Genomic DNA, 21,387 nt, shown 5'->3' with positions numbered 1-21,387 from the left:
TGAAACGTTGTTGTGATGCCTCGTGTGAGGAGGAGAAATGCGTACCATCACGTTTCCGACTTTGATAAAGGTCGGATTGTAGCCTAACGCGATTGCCGTTTATCGTATCGCGACATTGCTGGTCGCGTTGGCCGTGGTCCAATGACTGTTAGCAGAATATGGGATCGGTGAGTTCAGAAGGGTAATGCGGAACGCCGTGCTGGATCCCAACGGCCTCGTATTACTAGCAGTCGAGATGACAGGCATCTTATCCGCATGGCTGAAACGGATCGTGCAGCTACGTCTCGATCCCTGTGTCAACAGATGGGGACGTTTGCAAGACAACCAACTGCACGAACAGTTCGACGACGTTTGCAGCAGCATGGACTATCAGCTCGGAGACCATGGCAGCGGTTACCCTTGACGCTGCGTCACAGACAGGAGCGCCTGCGATGGTGTACTCAACGACGAACCTGGGTGCACGAATGGCAAAACGTCATTTTTTCGGATGAATCCAGGTTCTGTTTACAGTATCATGATGGTCGCATCTGTTTGGCGACATCGCGGTGAACGCACATTGGAAGCGTGTATTCGTCATCGCCATACTGGCGCATCACCCGGCGTGATGGTATGGGGTGCCATTGGTTACATGTCTCGGTCACCTCTTGTTCGCATTGACGGCACTTTGAGCAGTGGACGTTACATTTCAGATGTGTTACAACCGTGGCTCTACCCTTCATTCGATCCCTGCGAAACCCTACATTTCAGCAGGATTATGTACGACCGCATGTTGCAGGTCTTGTACGGGCCTTTCTGGATACAGAAAATGTTAGACTGCTGCTCTGGCCAGCACATTCTCCAGATCTCTCACCAACTGAAAACGTCTGGTCAATGGTGGCCGAGCAACTGGCTCGTCACAATACACAAGTGACTATTCTTGATGAACTGTTGTATGGTGTGGAAGCTGCATGGGCAGCTGTACCTGTACACGTCATCCAAACTCTGTTTGACTCAATGCCCAGGCGTATCAAGGGCGTTATTAGGACCAGAGGTGGTTGTTCTGGGTACTGATTTCTCAGGATATGCGCACGCAAATTGCGTGAAAATGTAATCACATGTCATTTCTAGTACAATATGTGTCCAATGAATAACCTGCAGGGAATCCCCGTCCTTACAGAACTATTATCTCATGCCCAATGACTTGACTGTTAACGGAACGTTAAGCTCTAGTTAAAAATCAAAATTATGCGCTCTTCGTATTTACGCATGTCGCGTCTGACTTAACGTAGCGCAGAGGCAATATATCCTGCCATTTGTATGCGGGTGTCAAAACACGAACATTTCTTTGCTCGAAAAGGGGGAAGACCCCTTTTTCCACCAACTGAACTTCAGGCTTTAGGTTCACGTTTTTTACTATGGAACTTAGATGTGATTAACGTAGTTGTTAGGCTTAACATTTCTGGACTATGAAGTTCATTGGATATGGGTATTTCACTACCATCGACGAAATACGAGCAGTTACCAGCTGTGTTACTAAACTGAAAAATGTATACAGATCCTTATACTTGATATATAGCTGAGGGTCATTCGTTGTTAGATGCTGCTCCAGAAAACTGATAGTTAATTACATGAAGTATTTGCAGCAGTCAGACACACTTCCGTTGCGGCAACGACCTACATAATGGTTGGCGGTCTGCAAAGCGCCAAAATTTAAAGACAACTTTGAACAAGGTTGCGCACCTATTAAGACGATTCAACTCCCTGCCTGGACATCCCGGTTTAGCTTAGTGTTTGTCTAAATTGCTTAAGGCAAAGAGACCTTCAATTCCCTTCCCTGGCTTTCACACGTCAGAGCTGTTGTTCCGTCTCTCATTACCTTGTTGTCAATGGGATGTTTAATATTCCTATTAAGATTTTGTGATAGCTATAGTTGCACGATACCTTTCCACTGTGCAATCACTTCACCAGAAACCATTGTTCCCTGCTGCGGAGAATTGGTTTTGCTGTTAGACTTAGTTTAGATTAATAAGGAGTTTTACATTTCGCAGTTTTTCCTTGTCCTACACGAACCGAACAGTTGTGTGCCTTCCTCATATGCTGACCATCTAGACTCCAGTTGTTGTGGTGGTAAAAAAGTGTATTGGTCCTTCTCCTCCACTCATGCAAAGCTGTGGTGCCGACGACTTGAGATAAGAATTACACAGATGGTGTCCTCACGGAGGTTTCAAACCTGCGTTAGATGGCACATTAGATAAATGTTATGATCAATTTAGAATAAATTGTGATAGTAATGATACCAGCAGGTCGGCCACATACAGATTGACAACTGACGGTTTTCTCCTTAGCTAGATACACACATAAAAAAAAGTTTTGCATCACTTCGGTTCCTAGAGTCCCGGAACCAGTACAGAAAACTGGAACGTAGCTCAACATAAACATCATTTCCGCCCTTTTTATTGCTCATGAAAACAGCACATTGGATGTTCTACTACCATGCAGCAAGACCTTCAGAGGTGGTGGTCCAGACTGCTGTACACACCGGTACCTCTAATACCCAGTAGCACGTCGTCTTGCATTGATGAATGCGTGTATTCGTCGTGGCATACTATCCACAAGTTCATCAAGGCATTGTTGATCCTGAATGTCCCACTCCTCAACGGCGATGTAGATCCCTGAGTGGTTAGTGGGTCACCTCGTCCATAAACAGCCTTTTTTTCAATCTATCCCAGGCATGTTCGATAGGGTTCATTTCTGTAGAACATGCTGGTCACTCTAATCGAGCGACGTCGTTATCCTGGAGGAATTCATTCACAAAATGTGCACGATGGGGGCGCGAATTGTCGTTCATGAAGTGCCTCGCCAATATGCTGCCGATATGGTTGCACTGTCGGTATTGTAGAGCCGTTACGGCACCTTCCATGACCACCACCAGCGGCGTACGTCGGCCCCACATAATGCCACCTCAAAACACCAGGGAACCTCCACATTGCTGCACTCACGGGATAGTGTGTCTAAGGTGTTCACTCTGACAAGGTAGCCTCCAAACACGTCTCTGACGATTGTCTGGTTGAATGCATACGCGACCCTCTTTGGTGAAGAGAACGTTATGCCAATCCTGAGCGGTGTATTCGGCATGTTGTTGTGTCAATCTGTACCGTGCTGCATGGTGTCGTGGTTGCAAAGATGGACCTTGCCAGGGATGTTGGGCGTGGAGTTCTGCATCACCAGCCTATTGCTTACAGTTTGCGTCATAGTCGTTTGGGAACTAATGGTAGATGATATCCACGTCTTTTCTTCCTATTCTACGAGAGGCGCCCCTGTTACAACTCAACCATGCATTTTAAATAAAACTCAAATTTAACACAACGACAAACTTCAACCCTAACACTAAAGGGAGAAAATGGTACATTGCTACTAAGTCATCGTAAATTTTACTACTATAAACTTTCTTTAAAGGAAGTCTTAATTTATAGGTACTGCACTAGTTAATTACAATTACTAGACCTCCAGTGGGATGCTACGTACAAAATAAGAACAAAATGTCCTGTTTTATACCCTACAACAGTTTTGCTGCTAAAAATGTTACTGAGAAAGAAGTCAAATTTTATATTGAGAACTAATTAAAAGTTATGATCCCAAGAGGTTTTTTTCTACACACAAAATGAGTAGTCTTCTGCCTTAGACACTATTATTTCACTCTAAGCTAGACCTAGTTTGGTCTTCCACGATCATCCATGGATTCTTCTTCAGATTCCTCGTTTTCCTCATTTGCTGCTTCAGTCACTGTCATTTGTGCACATGACATTGTCTTACTCAGGGAAATGATCTTCATTTAATTATCCATTGTCTGTGTGTCGATCAGCTTCTTTAAGCAAATAACCAGTATGTGTGTCAAAATCACTCATCGCCATCCATATTGTGCTAATTGCAGTAGTAAAAGACGGGATTAGGCCTGAAGAGATTCGAAGTGATGTAAAGTAATATTTTTCTAACTGTGACTGCTTGATATTTCGTCTAAGATGCCACACTAAGGTCGGTTATTCTAAACGATAAAACAAATATACCTACTACTAGAAAACACACGCCATCGTGACTGCGTAGGCTTTTCCGGCATAGTAACTGATATTCTTGTCTGGTCAGCAGCCGGATCATGAAGTCTTCAGGACACACTATTTCTGTAGGCCACGTGCTGACATCTTCAGGGTAGAATGCTATTCCACGAACTCGGCGGAACTGAATTCAGACAGCGAGCGACGGCTCAGTGTTTTAAAAGAATCCTTTGAAATTCGAATATCTGACATCTTATAAATAGAAACAAGGATTACCCTTTACGTAAGATTGGGAACCCTGTTTTATCAGACAGTAGAAAACAACGGTCTTGTATTCTGCCAACAGAATAATTTTCGATAGCGATTTATTGATTTCGCCAGCTACCACCATTAAAGTGCTGTATGTTCACTTGCTCTAGACGGCAGTGAAGATTTCACGCGCAAGCACTGTTGGCCTTCCGCGGAGTACAAACGAGCCGCTGCTCGCAGTTCGAATTCAGTTCCGGCGAGTTCTCCCAACAGCATACGTACATGAAGATCGAGGCCAAGTGACTGCCGAAACATTGTGTCCAGGTGACTTCATGATCCGGCTCCAGACCCGAGAAGACTATTATTAGACATACCAGTACTAGACAGTCGTAATGTTAACAAGAGCACCAGTATAAGCAAACCGCTGGAGTCTGGCAATAAATAATTCAGCCATTGTTAGCTATAGTGTCTGCCATGAAGGCACGTGTCGTCCAGATTGGCGGGAACCAGGTAGACTACAAACCACAATCGTAACTTTTACTAAGGGGTTTAGTAATCCAGTGTTAAGCGAGCAACCTGTGTCGTACGCAGAGCGATGATCAGCACATCATTTGCACTCTCCCACCCCACGAAGTCGAAATAAGAAGCGTGTCATGAGGACGCACTATATTCAAATATTCCTTGAAGGTGATTACTGGAGGGTCACTTCGTGTATTTGACAGTAGGGCGATATTTCATTAACACAATGTGGTTTTGAAACATCATGTTAGTAATAGTTGGGGTGACCAGACGTCTGGATTAATCCGGACATGTCCTCCTTTTTAGCTCTTTGCCCGGGGTCCGGGCGGATTTTTACGGTATCCGGCTTTTTCGCAAAGTTGAGCGTAGTACAGTTAAATTTACAATTCGTACCGTTCTATTGCTCTTTTCTTAAATACTTTAACTATTGGAAAAGCCTTTGTGATAAACACGCACGAAGGTGGTGTTAGTAGGTGGCACCAGGATCGTCGATGTTATCGTTGATCGACCTATGAGCGAATGCATATATCGATTATTTAAAATTTTCGTTTTGTATCCTCGCTTTGTATTGGCTTGGTTTCCTATAGTGCACGTGCGATTTTTGAGTGTAATTTTTAACCGAGTGAGTTACGTAAAATATTTGGCTATGCCTAAACGAAAGTGTATATTTTCTTATGTCCTTTCCTGCAAATATCCGGCTTTCAAGAAAGGGAGAAATGAATTTGAAACGGAATGTAAGAAATGTGGAGCTGGAACGTCCGTTTCAGTGGCCAATAAAGGTAACAAATAACTCGACAGATTAACTGTCATGGCTTTATTTCACTGTGTCATAATCATTGAATTTGTATTCGGAAGGTTAAAGTGCAGTTTACATGTCGTCAGCCGCTGCGTGAATTGTAGATGTTGGTAGCAGTGCGTCGAATGAAGGGACGTGAATGGTCGTACGTTTTTCGCTTTGTAAACAATTCAGTGTTGACATAAAAAGCAGTTGGCGCCACACTGTCAGCGCAATCAATGTTTTTAATTTTTTTATATTGCTTAGTTAACCACCACCTGACCATCAGCAATAATTTACTAGTTTTACCGGTAATTCCCGGCAGTCACGTGACTTATCCAAAGCTGACGGGTGGTATCCTCATCTGCAGTGGACTCGTTTGATGTGTCCTCTTTTTTTCCTTCCTTTGTCCTTTTTGAAGCTGTTTGTCCTCCTTTTTAAACAACTGCATCTGGTCACCTTAGTAATAGTTCGCTGGAAATAGTAGAACATACGTTTCAGTATGATAGGACAAAGAATGGATAAGCTATTAAATAGATATGAAACATGTTTTATCAGCCCCCCCCCCTCTCTCTCTCTCTCTCTCTCTCTCTCTCTCTCTCTCTCTCTCTCTCTCTCTCTCTCTCTCTGGAATGACCAATTAATATTTCTACAAAGGGTACAGCAGAAGTTCTTTTCATCATTATGTCTTCGACAAAATAATTCAGATCTGTAGTATCTTCTGATTTGGATATCTGTACTACTGTACGAAGACAAGTGATAGTGTAACATAGTTACCAAAAATCTCGAAAAGTTGACGATTTTACTTCATATATTTACACGATATTCTAATAAACATTCATACAGACATAAGTTATATTTTTTCCTAAGCAAGAATGTACAGGTTTTCTGCTGAGAGCAACTGCAAGAAAGAAAATGCTCTTCCATCAAAATGTGCGGTTCCGTTTTCTTCCTCGCACTCAATTTTAACAGAATACAGAAAAGTTGTGTTCATGGTTTGTCGGTTTATAATTAGAATACCAACCTGAATCATCTTAACCTATGTGATCCTTCGCATTTGCACACTAAAATTATGCTAAATACTGTCACTGAAGTTACTATCTCCACCGGTCCAGCAGTTCTCCGGAGAGATCTTCCAACTGAATTGCCCACTCATTTTAACTGACTTCAATTCCCAATCAGTTTAATTTGTAGTAACAATAAACAACGCCACTATATTTTTCACTGAACTGCCAGATCGAATTGTTAAAAAGAAAATGAAATGTGCAGTATGAATAAATTCCATGTTACACTAGATTTCTTAATAACTGTCTCGAATTGTTCTCAGGTGGAAGGCAAAAATACTTCAGTAAATCAATTATGCTAAATTTACTTTGATACAGGCGATACCTGTGCTGTTGTTGTAGGCAAAAATTAAAATTATTCGTCATCTACTGGCTGTTTGATATTATTACAGTGTCAGGTTATCCCTCAGGAGGTGAGTACCCGTCTGTGTCCCAGTGTTTTCTAGTGAGGTACGCAGATGGCAGTTGTCTTGTGGACGTTGTATTCAACCAAGCACATGCATTGCGACGTCTTACTGGAGTGCAGATTGCTAGGGCGGCCTGTTTGATCCAAAAAGGTTGGAATATCGGTAGCGTTGCTGCTGATGACAATGCCTCTCACCTTGTCATCCATACGTCGTGGACATGCTACAGGGAGACAGGTCAGTGTACAATGCGAGTTGGACAAGGTCGCCTACGCGTTACAACCCCACGTGAAGACAGATGTCTGACCATCTCTGCGTTGCAACGTTGTACGGATACAGCCAGAGCACTGCAAGACTATCTCAGGAGGGCAATTGGAGCAGCTGTGTCCGATCAGTGTAACAAAAATGTCACGAGAAAGGACCTTACGGCACTGACTCCCTGTCAGAACACCCCACGTGACACATTTTGCAGCTCGCTTCCAGTTCTGCCGTTTCCATGTCAACTGGCGACTTCGTCACTGGCGAAACGTGTTTCACAGACGAGTACAGATAGCTTCTGACGCACGACCATGACCGTGTTTGTGTGCGGAAACCCGTTGTGACCGGTCCCTACATAATGTTGCCCAGGGAATAGATTTCCGAGGTTCTTCTAGAGCTACGTGATTACTCTGCAGATCACAGTTCAGTGCCTGGCAGTGTGTTCATCGAACCACTTTTAAGAACTTCTCTACCTTTCCACTCTCGAACAGCGCGAGAGAAAAATGAATACTCACTTCTTTCTGTGTGAGCTCTGATTTATTCTGTTGTGATGATCATTTCTCCCTGCGTTGGTGGGCGCCAACAAAATATTGTACACTCTGAGGAGAAAGCTGATGATTGAAATGCCATCAGAAGATCCTGCCGCAGTGAAAAACGCCTTTATTTTAATGAGGGCCATTCCAGTTCTTGTTCATATCTGTGGTACACTCTCCTTTATTTCTCCATAATAAAAAAGGGGCTGTCCTCCTCTGAACTTTTTCCGTCAATCCTATCTGACGCAGATACCACGCCGCACAGCAATGCGCCAGAAGAGGGCGGACAAGCTTAGTGTAAGAAGTCTCCGTAGTACACCTGTTACATTTTCTAAGTGTTCTGCCAATAAATCGTAGTCTTTGGTTTTCCTCACATCATCTATGTGATCGTTCCAATTCAGGTTATCCGTAACTGTATTCCATAAATATTTAGTTGAGTCTACGATCTCCAGATTTTTGCGATTAATCGTGTAACTGAAATTTAGCGGATTCTTTTTACGGCTCATGTGGATGGCTTTACACGTTTCATGATTGAGTCAACTGCCATTTTTTGTACCATATAGATATCTTACACAAATCATTTTGCAACTGGTTTTGGTTATCTGATGACATTGTGAGACTGTAAATGCCAGTATCATCTGCAAACAATCTGAGGACTGCTCAGATTGTCTCATAAATCTTTTATATAGATCAGGAACAACAGGGGCCTATAACACTTCTTTAAGAAACACCATGTATTATTTCGTTTTTCTCCAATTTTCCCTCAATTAGTACGAATTTTGAACTTCCTTACAGAAAATTACGAATCCAGTCGTACAACTTTGACGACATTCCATAGGCACGCAATTTAAATTGAAGTGGCTTGTGAGAAGAGGTGTCAAAAGCCTTCTGGAAATAAAAAATATGGAATCAATTTGACGTCCCATGTCGATAGCACTCATTACTTTGTGTGAATAAAGAGCTAGAACACAAGAACGATATGTTCTGAATTCGTGTTGGCTATTTGTCAATAAATCGTTTTCCTTGAGGTGATTCATAATGTTGAGTACAGTACTGAGGCGGCTTCAGTGTTGCCAACAACACGGATCTTGTCGTTGTCGATGGTCGTCTTACTGCATGGCAGTGCATCGAACAGATCCTGTTGGACCACATGATGGCTGCTGCATACGGTGGTAGCCCTGGACACCTTTGCAACACTGTGGCGGGCATCAGCAGGAATGTCTTGCGAAGCCTGGACAATGAAGTAACGGAATGGCCGGCAGTGAGCCCGAACTTACACCCCATCGTGCATCTGTGGCACACGCTTGACAGAAGAGTTCGTGGTCGTCCCGTTCCACCACAAACTCTCAAAGAGCTCTCTTGAGCTCTTGTTCAAGAATGGGGATCGATACTACACGGTGACCTCTAGTAGACTCGCACCGAGCGTGCCATGTAGGTGTCGGGCTCACATTATGGAAGCTCTCAGTCCAACAAAAAGCACTAAGAATTAAGCAGTGAATGAATGATTGTTTCCACTTTGTTTTCGTCACCTGTCGGACATTTCAGTTCTTTTTACGTAAACAATCGAGGGTGTAATGATGATCTGTTGTGAACTTAATTTTTGAAAGATAAAGGTAGTAATTTGGTAACATACCCAGTCCTTAGTTATTCCTCAGTGGAGTGTGGCAGGCGCCCAAATTCATGTTCTCACAATTCTTTTGACCAGTGCATTTACCAAATGGGAACCCAACATTATAGAAACGAGGCTCTGACTTTGCGTTGCAAGATTTGCGTTGTTAGTAGTGTTAGTGTTACGGCGACCATCTTTGCGAATATCGACGCATTAAGGGAATATGAAGAGATCCTCTTTCCGCAGTGGGGTTGAAGACCGATTCGGGAGTTCAAATTAAATGGCGAATTAGGAAATGCTCCTGGGAGAGGCTGACAGCCAAGTGCACCACACGTTGTTGAAATAACTGTCATGGCTGAGGCATGGCAAACTAACAGACATTGGAGGTTGAAGATGAGCATAGCGAGGTAGCAAACATCCCACCTGAAATGAAATGCTCCAAACAGGAGAACAATCTCTAGTGTGGTTCGGGCTGTCGTGGACACAGTCATCACGTTGAGCAAAGTTTGTAACCTGGAACGTGAACATGGTACATAATTAACAAATGTGGAAATTAAAATGTTTTCTTTTAATGATTTATTCGTTATTTCTCTTCTGTGTGCCCTCACAAATATTTCCACGAAGTTTCATTATTGTACGGCCACTCGTTTTTCCATGGGGGCCCTTTTAGATAGAGAAAGCACGATTATAATCAACCTGTATGTCAGTTTCAGATCTCACATATTTGGTCTTGGCGATTATAGTTAGTAATACTTCGCTGTTATTCCGTCGAAAATGATTTTTGTCTGTATTTCATTCACTACCTGTATCCAAAAATATTGTTGGCTTGATTTCTATGGGAACACACAATTTTTAATGCCTGGAAACAAACTACAATGCTGTGACATACTTCGAACTCTTTCATCCCGAGAAGTTCCGAATGATACTCATTTCCGTCTATGCCTGACAAATTTGATAATTTAGCTTTTTAAAAATTCGTATAATGTACGAAATTACAAGGTGTAAAACTTTGCTTCCGCCGTTTGCCGATAGGTGGCGACAACGGTAAGTAGCGGAAAGAAACAATCGCAGACGTCAGGCAGTTAGTTTGGACCTCAGTCAACATAACCTCAAGTATGTATGATAATGGCGCTGTTAGTGAAAGAACGTGTCGGGAGTGATTTCAACGCTTCAAGAACGGTGATTTTAGCGTCGTAGACTGGCAAAGTGGCGGAAGAATGTATGTTTCCCAAGATGCAGAATTGGAGACATTGCTGAGTGAAGACTCACATCAAACTCTAGAAGAATTGGCACGATTAGTGGGAGTGACACAGCAAGCCATTTCAAAACGTCTCAAGACTATGGGCATGATTCAGAAAGAAGGAACTTGGAGTCTCGTATGAGCTGAAGCCAAGAGACGTTTAACGGCATATGTGTGTTTGTAAGCAGTTGCTTCAGAGGCAAGAACGGAAGGGATTTCTGCATCGCATTGTGACTGGGGACGAAAAATGGGTTCCTTATGATAACCTTAAATGCAAATAATCATTGGGATATCCTGGCCATACTTCCACTTAGAGAGCCGAACCGAATATTCACGACTCCAAGATCATGCTCTGCATTTTGTGGGACCAGCTCGGCGTAGTGTACTATTAGGTGTTGAAACCAAATGAAACAATCACAGATGCTCATTATCGAACGCAAATAATTCGTTTGAGCAGAGCATTAAAAAACAAACGGCTGTAATATGGAGAGAGCCACGGTAAAGTGATTCTGCAACACAACACTCGACCCCATGTTGCAAAAGAGGTCAAAATGTACTTGGAAACGTTAAAATGGGAAGTCCTACCCCACCCGCCATATTCTCCAGACATTGCTCCCTCTATCACCTGTTTAGATCAATGGCGCATGGCCTGTCTGACCAACACTTCCGATCTCATGAAGTCACAAATTGGATCGATTCATGGATCACTTCAAAAGATGAAAAATTTTTTCGATGTGGGACTCATACCCTGCCCGAAAAATGAGACAAAACAGTGGCCAGTGATGGAAAATACTTTGAATGATACATGTGTAACCAATTTGTTTCATTAAAGGATCAAATGTTGGGGAAAATGGGAGAAGTGAAGTTGTACACCTTGTAGTAACAAAAATTTTAAGCTGCTTACTTCGAATTCACATTAATCTAAATTTTTGTAGATATTTTCTCTTTGTAAGGAAACAATCATTATCAATACTGAAGTTCTGTGTACTCTGGACTAAGACTCAAATTTGGATTTTTACCATTCACAAGCTCTATTTGTAATAGTTTAATTGTTCTGTAATTGTGGTACTAAAAGTAGCGAGGGGCATTAACTAGTGTAAACTAGTGCAAACTGAAAACCAGCACAAAAGGCAAAGTAGTACTCCTTGTACCTATAGATCTATCTCAATGGCTGTGCACTAAGTGAAAGCCCTTGACTGCTAATTTGGTGTCCAAATGGATTTTAGAAGTGAGGGGCAGTTTCTGAGGCTGCCATAGAGGCAATAGAGGGTGCTGATGTGGTAATGAACACCATTATATGAAAGGCTGTTGTCTATGTTAGTCACAGATAAAGGTATCCTGGTATTTCTGACCGCGTTAGCCTCTCCTCAAATAACACATTTCCAGAAGTGTGGGCGTGATAGTTCAGCATTTTGTGCTAGGCATAAATCAATTTCAACACAGACTATTCTCTCCCTTCATGCAGCAAGCAACAAGAGACACTACTTTGGCTCTGTTGGACAAAAAAGATGTCGGCACCAATTTAGAGAAAAACACAGCAGCATGAAAAATTATTGAATCAGTGTAAAAGTTTGTCACTGTACAGGGCAGACATGAAACAGATACACACCAGACAATCTTTGCCACTAACAATTCTCTAAAACTGCAGCAAAACCCACATTCCATCTTGCAGTTTTGTCAACTACTCGAGACACTGTCCAGTACCATTCTTTTTGTACATGTATACTGAAGAGCCAAAGAAACTGGTACACCTGCCTAATATTCTGTAGGGCATGCAGAAGAGCTGCAACACAATATGGTATGGACTCAACTAATGTCTGAAATAGTGCTGGAAGAAACTGACACTATGAAACATACAGAGGTGTCCATAAATCTGTAAGAGTGTGATGGGGTGGAGATTTCTGAACAGCATTTTGGAAGGCATCCCAGATATGCTCAATATTGTTCATGTTTGGGGAGTTTGGTGGCCAGTGGAAGTGTTTAAACTCAAGAAATGTGTTCGTGGAGCCACTCTGGACTTGTGGGGTGTCACATTGTCCTGCTGGAATTGCCCAAGTCCATTGGAATGCACAATGGATATGAATGAATGCAGGTGACCAGATAGGATGCTTACATATGAGTCACCTGTCGGTCGTATCCATTGCTGGAAACCTCAGTGTGGGCTCAAACTTCCTTAATTTTATCTTCAGTCTTTTCAGGAGGTATACATAGGAGAAGGCAATAGAATGGTTGACTCTTCTAGGAATGTAGACATTCAAAATTTTAAGAGTAGACCATACCACAATGTAGAACACATTTCTTGCAGTGCACATCTTGCAACACCACCTGCTGGAATTGGCTCAGAATCTCTTTTGGCACCTTTGTGCTTATGAGCCTGCAATGAAACATGCTGCTCTTCTTTGTATCCTCTATTTCCTCTATCAATCCTATCTCGTGTGGATCCCAAACTGATGACCAGTATTAAAGTATTGGTGAAAAGGTCCTTTGTAGTTTATGTAAAAGAGATAATTTAAGAAGTGGCCCGATCAAAACTTTGAGTTCTGCTTATTTAAAAGAAGATAAATTAGTTTTGCTCACTTCACATATGACTTCTGTAAAACATAAAACAAAATATTAAAACACATTTTGTGATTACAGGGGATCTTGGAACGTCTAGAAGAGGGAGTGGTGATTGGTGATGGTGGTTTTGTATTTGCACTGGAAAAAAGGGGTTATGTGAAAGCTGGACCATGGACTCCAGAGGCTACTGTAGAAAACCCTGAAGCAGGTATGGTGTAAATCTGTACTAGCAGAAGACATGTAAAACATAGATTTGCTGTTGTCAAAATGTATGGAATAGAATTTGGATGAAGAATGGTTGTATGTTAGACTAAAATTTTGGATGCTTTAAAGCTCAATAAATGTCTTTCTCACACATTAAAAACATAGGAAATGGTAAAGGTAAAAATACTGACGCTCATCAGAATGAAGTCTAAATAAGAGGCAGTAAATAGGTAATGGGAGAGAATACAACGTGGTAGTAATGGAGGAATTAAGTGTGCAACAATAAGCAAAAAATCTGATAAAAGTGAGAGGGAAAGATCAACCCAAAAAAGCCAGAACAAATTACTTTGTCTTGATAGCAAGTATAACGCAACATATGCAAAGAACAAATTGCTGCTTAGACAACATTTTGTTAAGTTATGCAAATGGTAAAACTTACCCGGGTGCCGTTTTATTGCAAAATGTTTGGCATTCCTTTTTTAGTATCCTGTGTTTGTAATTTATCAACGTATTTTAAGATTCGTAAATTCATGAGATAATATCTAAATAGTGTAAAATGTATGGGAAACAATAGTCAAAAGCTTTCATCAAAATTTTGTTTGAAACACAAAGTGCGGAACACGAGACAAAATGTGTGTGTGTACTTACTGTAGTAAAAGAATTTTCTAAGTAGTTAATTACTTCATATGCACTTGTGTTAGGCACTTATCATACCTAAAATCAAATAAATGTTTTACAGTATTTCTTAATTGATGTGCAGAGGCAACTGCAGCTAGAGGGAAGTGAGACAGTTAAGTTTTAGTTCTCCCTTCTCTCTCTTCTAATTCAATGCTTTTTTTTTGTAGTTTAAAGTGAACAGTATCCATGAAAAGTTACAGAATAACATCCTGATATGAAGAATCACTTAAATTGCTACATTTCCATCCATCACTATTTCAGTACGACAGCTGCATCGTGAGTTTTTACGTGCTGGTGCAGATGTGATGCAGGCTTTCACATTTTATGCTTGTGACACGAAGCTTGAAAACAGAGGTCATGATGCAGGAGAAAAATTTACAGTAAGTAAAAAAATGGCTTCTAATAGAAATAACATTGGATAGTTAATGTAATATGTATGTGACCTTCTGTAATCAAAACAGATAACTCTCAAACACCTGATCATTACACAAATATTTCCAAAGCTATATATATATGCTTGGGGATTGAGTATGAAAAATAGTAAATTTATACCAGAAATTTTATTTATGTATGGATACCTAGAACATGTCTGACAAAAAAGGCAGAAATTGTTGATGATGATTAGTCCTCTGCTGCAATATAGTCTAAATGCCAAGGTGCTGGATAAACTACTGAGCTTATCATGACTCCTCCTAATCATCTTCCTAGTTTAAACTGCATTTCATATTGTGTGTGGTTTATCTTTCTTTGCTTTATTCCCCTTCCAACTCCAATTAGTTTGATACGTGGATGTGTCCAGTGAGGGGACAGGAGAGGGTAAGAAGCTTCCCACTCCCCACTAGCAAGCAATTTTGACTTTCGCAAAGTTAACTCGTATGCTGCCCTATCACAGAGACTGAATTCTCAGTCCAGTAGCAGATAAAAAAAGGGTAAACACATAATGAATATAGATGTGTAACAAATGTATCCAGAGCCATCTGTTGTGAAATCTCTAAAATATTTCACTATTCTAATTATTTCTCCATGTAATTGAAAATGTTGGGTGGTGCTAATTTCCAAAAGGCTGCAGTGGTGTCATACTTTAATTTGTGTTGTTTTTTCTCATTTTACCAGCCAATGTAAAAAACTACTAAGAATAAGAATGCATAAAGTGTTCGTGTGTATCTGAATGTTACCTGCTCGAGATTAAAATTATATAAATTTAATCCTAACTATACTGTGTTCAACAGGCCTACATTATAACCAGTTTAAAGCTTACTTCATGAGCAAAATGTACATCACATTTTTACATCTAATGACATTCTACATTTTAATATTGGAGAAAGAACAACAAAATATTTTTAAAGTTTCTTAGGAATATTAGCAAATGAAGTAATCATACTATATTTACTTTTCTAAAGATTTTCTTCATTTTATCTTCTTCCAAGATTTGTGCACATTCAGGCTCACCCCAGTCCAATTTTGCTTCATTTAAATAATTTTTTTGAAGTGCTCTTTTTGGTTTAGCTGAAGTTGGCAAGAGAAGTTCTTCTTTTGCCTATTTAGATAGACTGGTCTCAGTCAATTGTTTCATGTCATTCACCTTTTTAGTCTCATCAAGATGCCTTTGGTTTTGATCTTCCTTTTGCTTTTATTCTAATGCAAATTTTCTCCACCTTTTACATTCTTCCTTACGGATAGTACGAGAATTTGCATATGCTTGCTGTCCATATTGTGAGTTATGGGTCAATGAGCCCAGAAAGAAATGGTTTTAGTGTCCCAAAGCATTCCTCAGTCAAAACACAGTTTAAAAATTATTTAGTCACTGATACCTTGTCTTCTCCTAATTTATGCTTTGAAACTGAATATCTTCTCTCTGTCTGCATTTCCATGGGACAATGTAAGAGAAGCTTTAACAATTTTTGAAACCTAAGGATACTTTAACTCTATGGATGATTATCTTTCTGAAATGTACTGCTGTCAGTAATTTCAATACTTTTTAAAATCTAAACCTAGTCATCATTTCGCAGCCTTTGACATGTCACTTCAACATCTTTTTCTTTCTTTGATGTCTAAGAACCTAAAACTTTTCAGTGGTGCACTTGATATGTAAGTTCATTCCACCACATGTTTGCAAGCTGTGATGTAGTGTCCTTGGGCACTCTTTAGAAACCATGACTTATCACAGTCTTCCATTCTTCTCTTATTTGCCTACTAACAACTAGCTGTTCAGGAGGAAGTAGGTTATCTAATGTAAGAGTTCTTTGAGGAACTTCAGAAATACTCAATTTTTTCTTTAAGCAGAAACCTTCAAAACATCAGCCAAGTAGGTATGAAGTATGTTGTCTATTTCTGTATGCAGCTTGTGGATCAAAGATGTTTGGCCCTGAAAATATCGTGCATGCTTACTGAATAGTTCTGCAGATGAAATTATGAACAAAGTTCTGCTTTCAGTAATGGCTTTCTGCAGCATTCACAATGGCATTATAGGATTAGGACTGAACAATAGCAGAATATTTTTTTAAAATCATATGGTGAAGAAAGCAAGGGGAAACTACAGCTGTAACTTTTCCCAAGGGCATGCAGCTTTACTGTATGGTTAAATGATGATGGCATCCTCTTGGGCAAAATGTTTGAGGTAAAATAGTCCCCCATTCAGATCTCAGAGTGGGGACTAGTCAGGAGGATGTCGTTATCAGCAGAAATGAAACTGGTGTTCTACGGATCGGAGCATGGAGTATCAGATCCCTTAATGGCGAAGGTAGGATAGAAAATTTAAAAAGGGAAATGGATAGGTTAAAGTTATAGTGGGAATTAGTGAAGTTTCGTGGAATTAGTGAAGTAACAAGACTTCTGGTCAGGTGAATATAGGATTATAAATACAAAATCAGATAACGGTGATGCGGGAGTGGGTTTAAAAATGAATAAAAGAATAGGAATGCAAATAAGCTACTACGAACAGCATAGTGAACACATTATTGTAGCAACGATAGACACAAAGCTCATGCCTATGACAGTAGTAAAAGTTTATATGCCAACTAGCTCGGCAGATGAAGAGGTTGAAGAAATGTATGATGCGATAAAGAAAATTACTCAGATAGTTAAGGCAGACCAAAATTTAGTAGTCATGGGTCTGGAATGTGATTGTAGGAAAAGGACGAGAGGGAAAAGTAGTAGATGAATATGGACTGCGGTAGGGAATGAAAGGGGAAGCAACCTGGTAGAATTTTGCACAGAGCATAACTTAATCAGAGCTAACACTTCATTTAAGAATCATGAAAGAAGGTTGTATACGTGGAAGAGGCCTGGAGACACCAGAAGGCTTCAGATAGATTATATAATGGTGGAGAGCAATTTAGGAACAATATTTTAAATTGTAAGAAATTTCCAGGGGCAGATGTGAACTCTGACCACACTTTATTGGTTATGAACTGTAGATTAAAACTGAAGAAACTGCAAAAGGGTGGATCTGAATAAACCTGGATAAAATGAAAGAACCAGAGGTTGTAGAGAGAGAGAGAGAGAGAGAGAGAGAGAGAGAGAGAGAGAGAGAGAGAGAGAGAGAGAATGAATTAGGGAATGATTGACAAGAACAGGGGAAAGAAATAGAGTAGAAGAATGGGTAGCTTTGAGAGATGAAATAGTGAAGATAGTGAAGGCAGCAGAGGATAAAGTAGGTAAAAAGACAAGGGCTAGTAGAAATCCTGGGGGTGAGAAAAGAGATACTGACTTAATTAATGAAAGGAAAAAATTAGAGGGTTGGAACTTACATAGTGGCAACTATCGACACAAAAGAGTTAAATGTTTGCACGTGTTAATGTCCTTCAAAGTGGTCACCAGTGTTGTGTAGAACCCGTTGCCAGCAATGTGGAAGGCATAGTATACTGTTAGCAGAGCCTGTTCTGTTGATGGCACAAATGGTCCAGTCTACTGCCTGTCAAATCTCTGGAATAGTTCTGAAGTGAATGCCATGAATTGGTTCCTTCATCTTCAGGAACACTATCAGAGGACATCATCTTAAAAGTAACGATCCTTGATACTTAACATCCATATTCTTGGCACACTTGCTGAACTTTAAGTTGAGGATTGTCTGGTCTGAAAGTTTTATAAATGTACCTGCTATCGTCTGCACTTAATTTCATAGTTAGTTTTGTTGAAAGTGAGTGGTTAAAAATTGCCTGAAAACCTTTTGTGCCACCATTCATAGAGCAAGAACACACACTAAAAAATCAATCACTTTCACTAACTTTTTTCCCCAAGCAGACACTTCACTTTTCAAACTATCTTTTTCAAACCAGTAGCTGTGGAATTTGCATTTTCCCATCTCAAAAGTTTATTTTCACAGCTGAACCAAGTACCACAGCAACAATTTTGTTACTACAGCAAAACTGGAATTCAGAACAAAAAAGAAGCAGTAGTAATAGAGGAATATTAGACACTAATAAGAGTTGAAGAAAATATAAAAAATTCTCAAAAATGAAAAATGGAAAAATCAATCTCAAATTTCAGAAGTCCCTCAGGTTAGATTTTATCTACTTTTATCATTGAAACATTCTAAAAATTTAAATTAACATGAATACAGAAACCTGTAAATAACTTATTTTGATCCTAAAAGAGCAAAGGAGGTTGGAAAAGGTAACAAATTTTAAAAAGTAACCTAAGGTGACAATGTTTAAAAAAAAGTGATGGACTCATCACAGTGCTCTCACAAAGCCAAGCTGAACCTCCCCCTCTTCCCTACAGAATCTCTGTGAGCAAATCCTGGATTTTATCTTGGTTTGATATAGCTTGACTGACCTTTTCTTTGTAGTACTGCTAACCAAACACACAGATAGTGATAAAAACAAAAGACTAATACATTCAGTAAACTGTTTCCTTTGGATGTCTTTGTTTAACAAAGATGGAGCACCACTGTTAGTGATATATCATGGCTGCTGGAAAGAATGAAATTGAATAATTTTTTGATGTGTGCTGAAGTGAATGGTAAATTAACAATAGTTCATTCGATAATCTGGTTATCTAGGTTGGTGGTGTGGAAATAACCTACTTGCATTACAACTAGCAATGTTCATTGCAGACTGGCTTGAGTTGTGAGTGTAGATAACTTTATGATAAGTAGAAATGTGATCATGTGAGCATAGAGCTGGCAGTAAAAGATAAGCAGCAATTATTAAATATAAATGAGGAAATAGCTTTCCTTAAATAGTTAATGTTGTTGATAGTTTTGTTAGATTTTACTTGTGTAAGCACCTTTAGCAATAAATGGAAAGAAGCAGCTACTAATGTCTAGTTATTAATTTCATGGACCATATTCACAGTAAGCATTATGGTGTGGATAACATTTACCAAGACTTAAAAGATATCCCTGCAGGGCCTCACTCTCAATGGGATCTACGAGATGTAATGATTAAACTGATATATCTGGAAATTTGCAGGGAAAAGCAATCAATAAAGCAGCATGTGACATAGCTAAAGAGGTTGCTGCTGAAGGGGATGCTCTTGTGGCAGGTGGTTTGAGCCAGACTCCTACCTATCTCAGTGGTGGTACAAAAGAACAAGTTCAGAAGGAGTTCCAGAACCAAGTTGATGTCTTCATTCAAAATGATGTTGATTTTCTCATATGTGAGGTATGGTAGTTGCAACTTTATCCATTCCCAGATTAAAATATGGTTATTGCTGTATTGAAAGCCAAATTAAATGTCTAAATGTATTGATTACTTATACTAACATTAACCTGTGTTTGTTACTTGTAATTTGAGCAAAGCTGATATTCGAGGTCCAGGAAGATTAAATTGTATGTATCTTACCATGATGAAGTCTATACCTTTATTAAGATTACAAAACATCAGACACTACACAACAGACAACATAAGGGAGCTTGGTACCATAGCAGTTTGTTACTCCAGACCACTTCTTTGAGGAGGATACAGGTATACCAAACAAATGTGATCACAAATAAGGAAGAAACATAAATCTGACAATACAGTATTCATTCTGTATACTGTAAGGGTATAAGAAAGATAAGAAGGTTCTAGCAGTTAATATTACCATGCCTGTGAAAATTGATGTTAGACTTTAGTTTGATGTCTAATCTCCAGACTGAAAAAAGCTAATCTCTGCTTGTGGTAGGAAAACCTTTTTCAGGTACTATGTAACTATAAGAAGGCACATTGTTGTGATATTTATCACAATTATTTAATGACACACAAACATAAATGGTTTACTTCCTGGCAGATGGTGTGGTGGGAATGTATGTACATAAACACTTTGACAGCAGTTCTCAAGTGAATGAAAGTTGAAACTGATTGGTCATTATGTAGAATTTGATCTTTTTGTCAAGGTTTGGGCAACCAGGTGTCAGCAGGTACAAGTAGGTAAATAACTGAAGCACAAGCAGTCAAGCAGCTGGGCCTATGTGACAGACCTCACTGCTGTGGCTGTGGCCATGGCCATAGGGTGGGGCGGTCAGATGGCTTGTGCATGCACAGAACATTTGCAATAGGCCCACCTGGAGGGTGGCCAATTAGCATATACTAGTTGCACCAGTTTGCAGGTGAGCTAAAGTGCACTCGAGGGTGCACTTGCCCCCCATGTGTCAGTGTTGGAGTAGCCTTTTCCAGTATATGCTTAATGGCATAGTCATATCAGTCTCAATGAGCTATCTGATCAGTGGAATTCACAATTGGAATGCAACATTAGCTGACGATTACAGCCTGCTTCAGCTCACATCATTACATGCTGTCCTTCACAAAATGACTGCTGTATGGCTGCAGGCAGCCGGAGCAGAGCCTCTGGCCTAATGCTTTGTGCCTGGTCTGGTGGTGAAACATCCATCACTAAGCATGTGGCAGTCAATGTGTTACTCACTGTTCTAGCCTGTTATATGGAATCAAGATACACCGTATGTTTTCTACAGTTTTTTGCCCAATCTTGAATACTGCCATTTCATGTTCCTATTTCTTATTATAATACAAAATAGTTACACTGTCATGATTCAATGGTAAAACCACATATGTAATTTGCAAATAACTATGCACTGTGTAGGTGCTTTTATTGATTGGTTTCTCCTGCTGAATTAAGATTGATCAGTGCAGTCTACTGCTAAAGCATTTCTGAGAACTGGTATTAATCTAATTCTACCTTCATGATCTGTATGGAAGTCATATTTAGAAGCCTTAAAGCCACTGCTAAGATGACTAGGCATATATTCTACTGCGTACTTCACAAAGCTATTGAAGAAACAATTTTTTGAATTGTAGCAATGTATACTTCAGTGTTAGTGTATTCG

General features: G+C 40.1%; 1 protein-coding gene across 2 annotated transcripts in view; it reads left to right on the top strand.

The window, feature by feature from the left end:
• Positions 1-21,387, top strand: part of LOC126473167 (betaine--homocysteine S-methyltransferase 1-like) — a 56,307-nt gene that overhangs the window by 20,155 nt on the left and 14,765 nt on the right. The window contains exons 1-4 of one of the 2 annotated variants that reach the window (XM_050100046.1): positions 10,534-10,552; positions 13,317-13,446; positions 14,382-14,500; positions 19,535-19,726. In XM_050100046.1, coding sequence (XP_049956003.1) covers positions 14,426-14,500; positions 19,535-19,726 — 267 coding nt within the window. In that variant the 5' untranslated portion in view covers positions 10,534-10,552; positions 13,317-13,446; positions 14,382-14,425. Of the gene's footprint in view, positions 1-10,533; positions 10,553-13,316; positions 13,447-14,381; positions 14,501-19,534; positions 19,727-21,387 lie in introns of those variants that run through there. The other variant, XM_050100045.1, reaches the window with a different exon arrangement.

Source organism: Schistocerca serialis, chromosome 4 (assembly GCF_023864345.2).
Source record: "Schistocerca serialis cubense isolate TAMUIC-IGC-003099 chromosome 4, iqSchSeri2.2, whole genome shotgun sequence".
In the NCBI taxonomy this organism is placed as follows: Eukaryota; Metazoa; Arthropoda; class Insecta; order Orthoptera; family Acrididae; genus Schistocerca; species Schistocerca serialis.
This window is presented reverse-complemented; position numbering and strand designations above follow the sequence as displayed.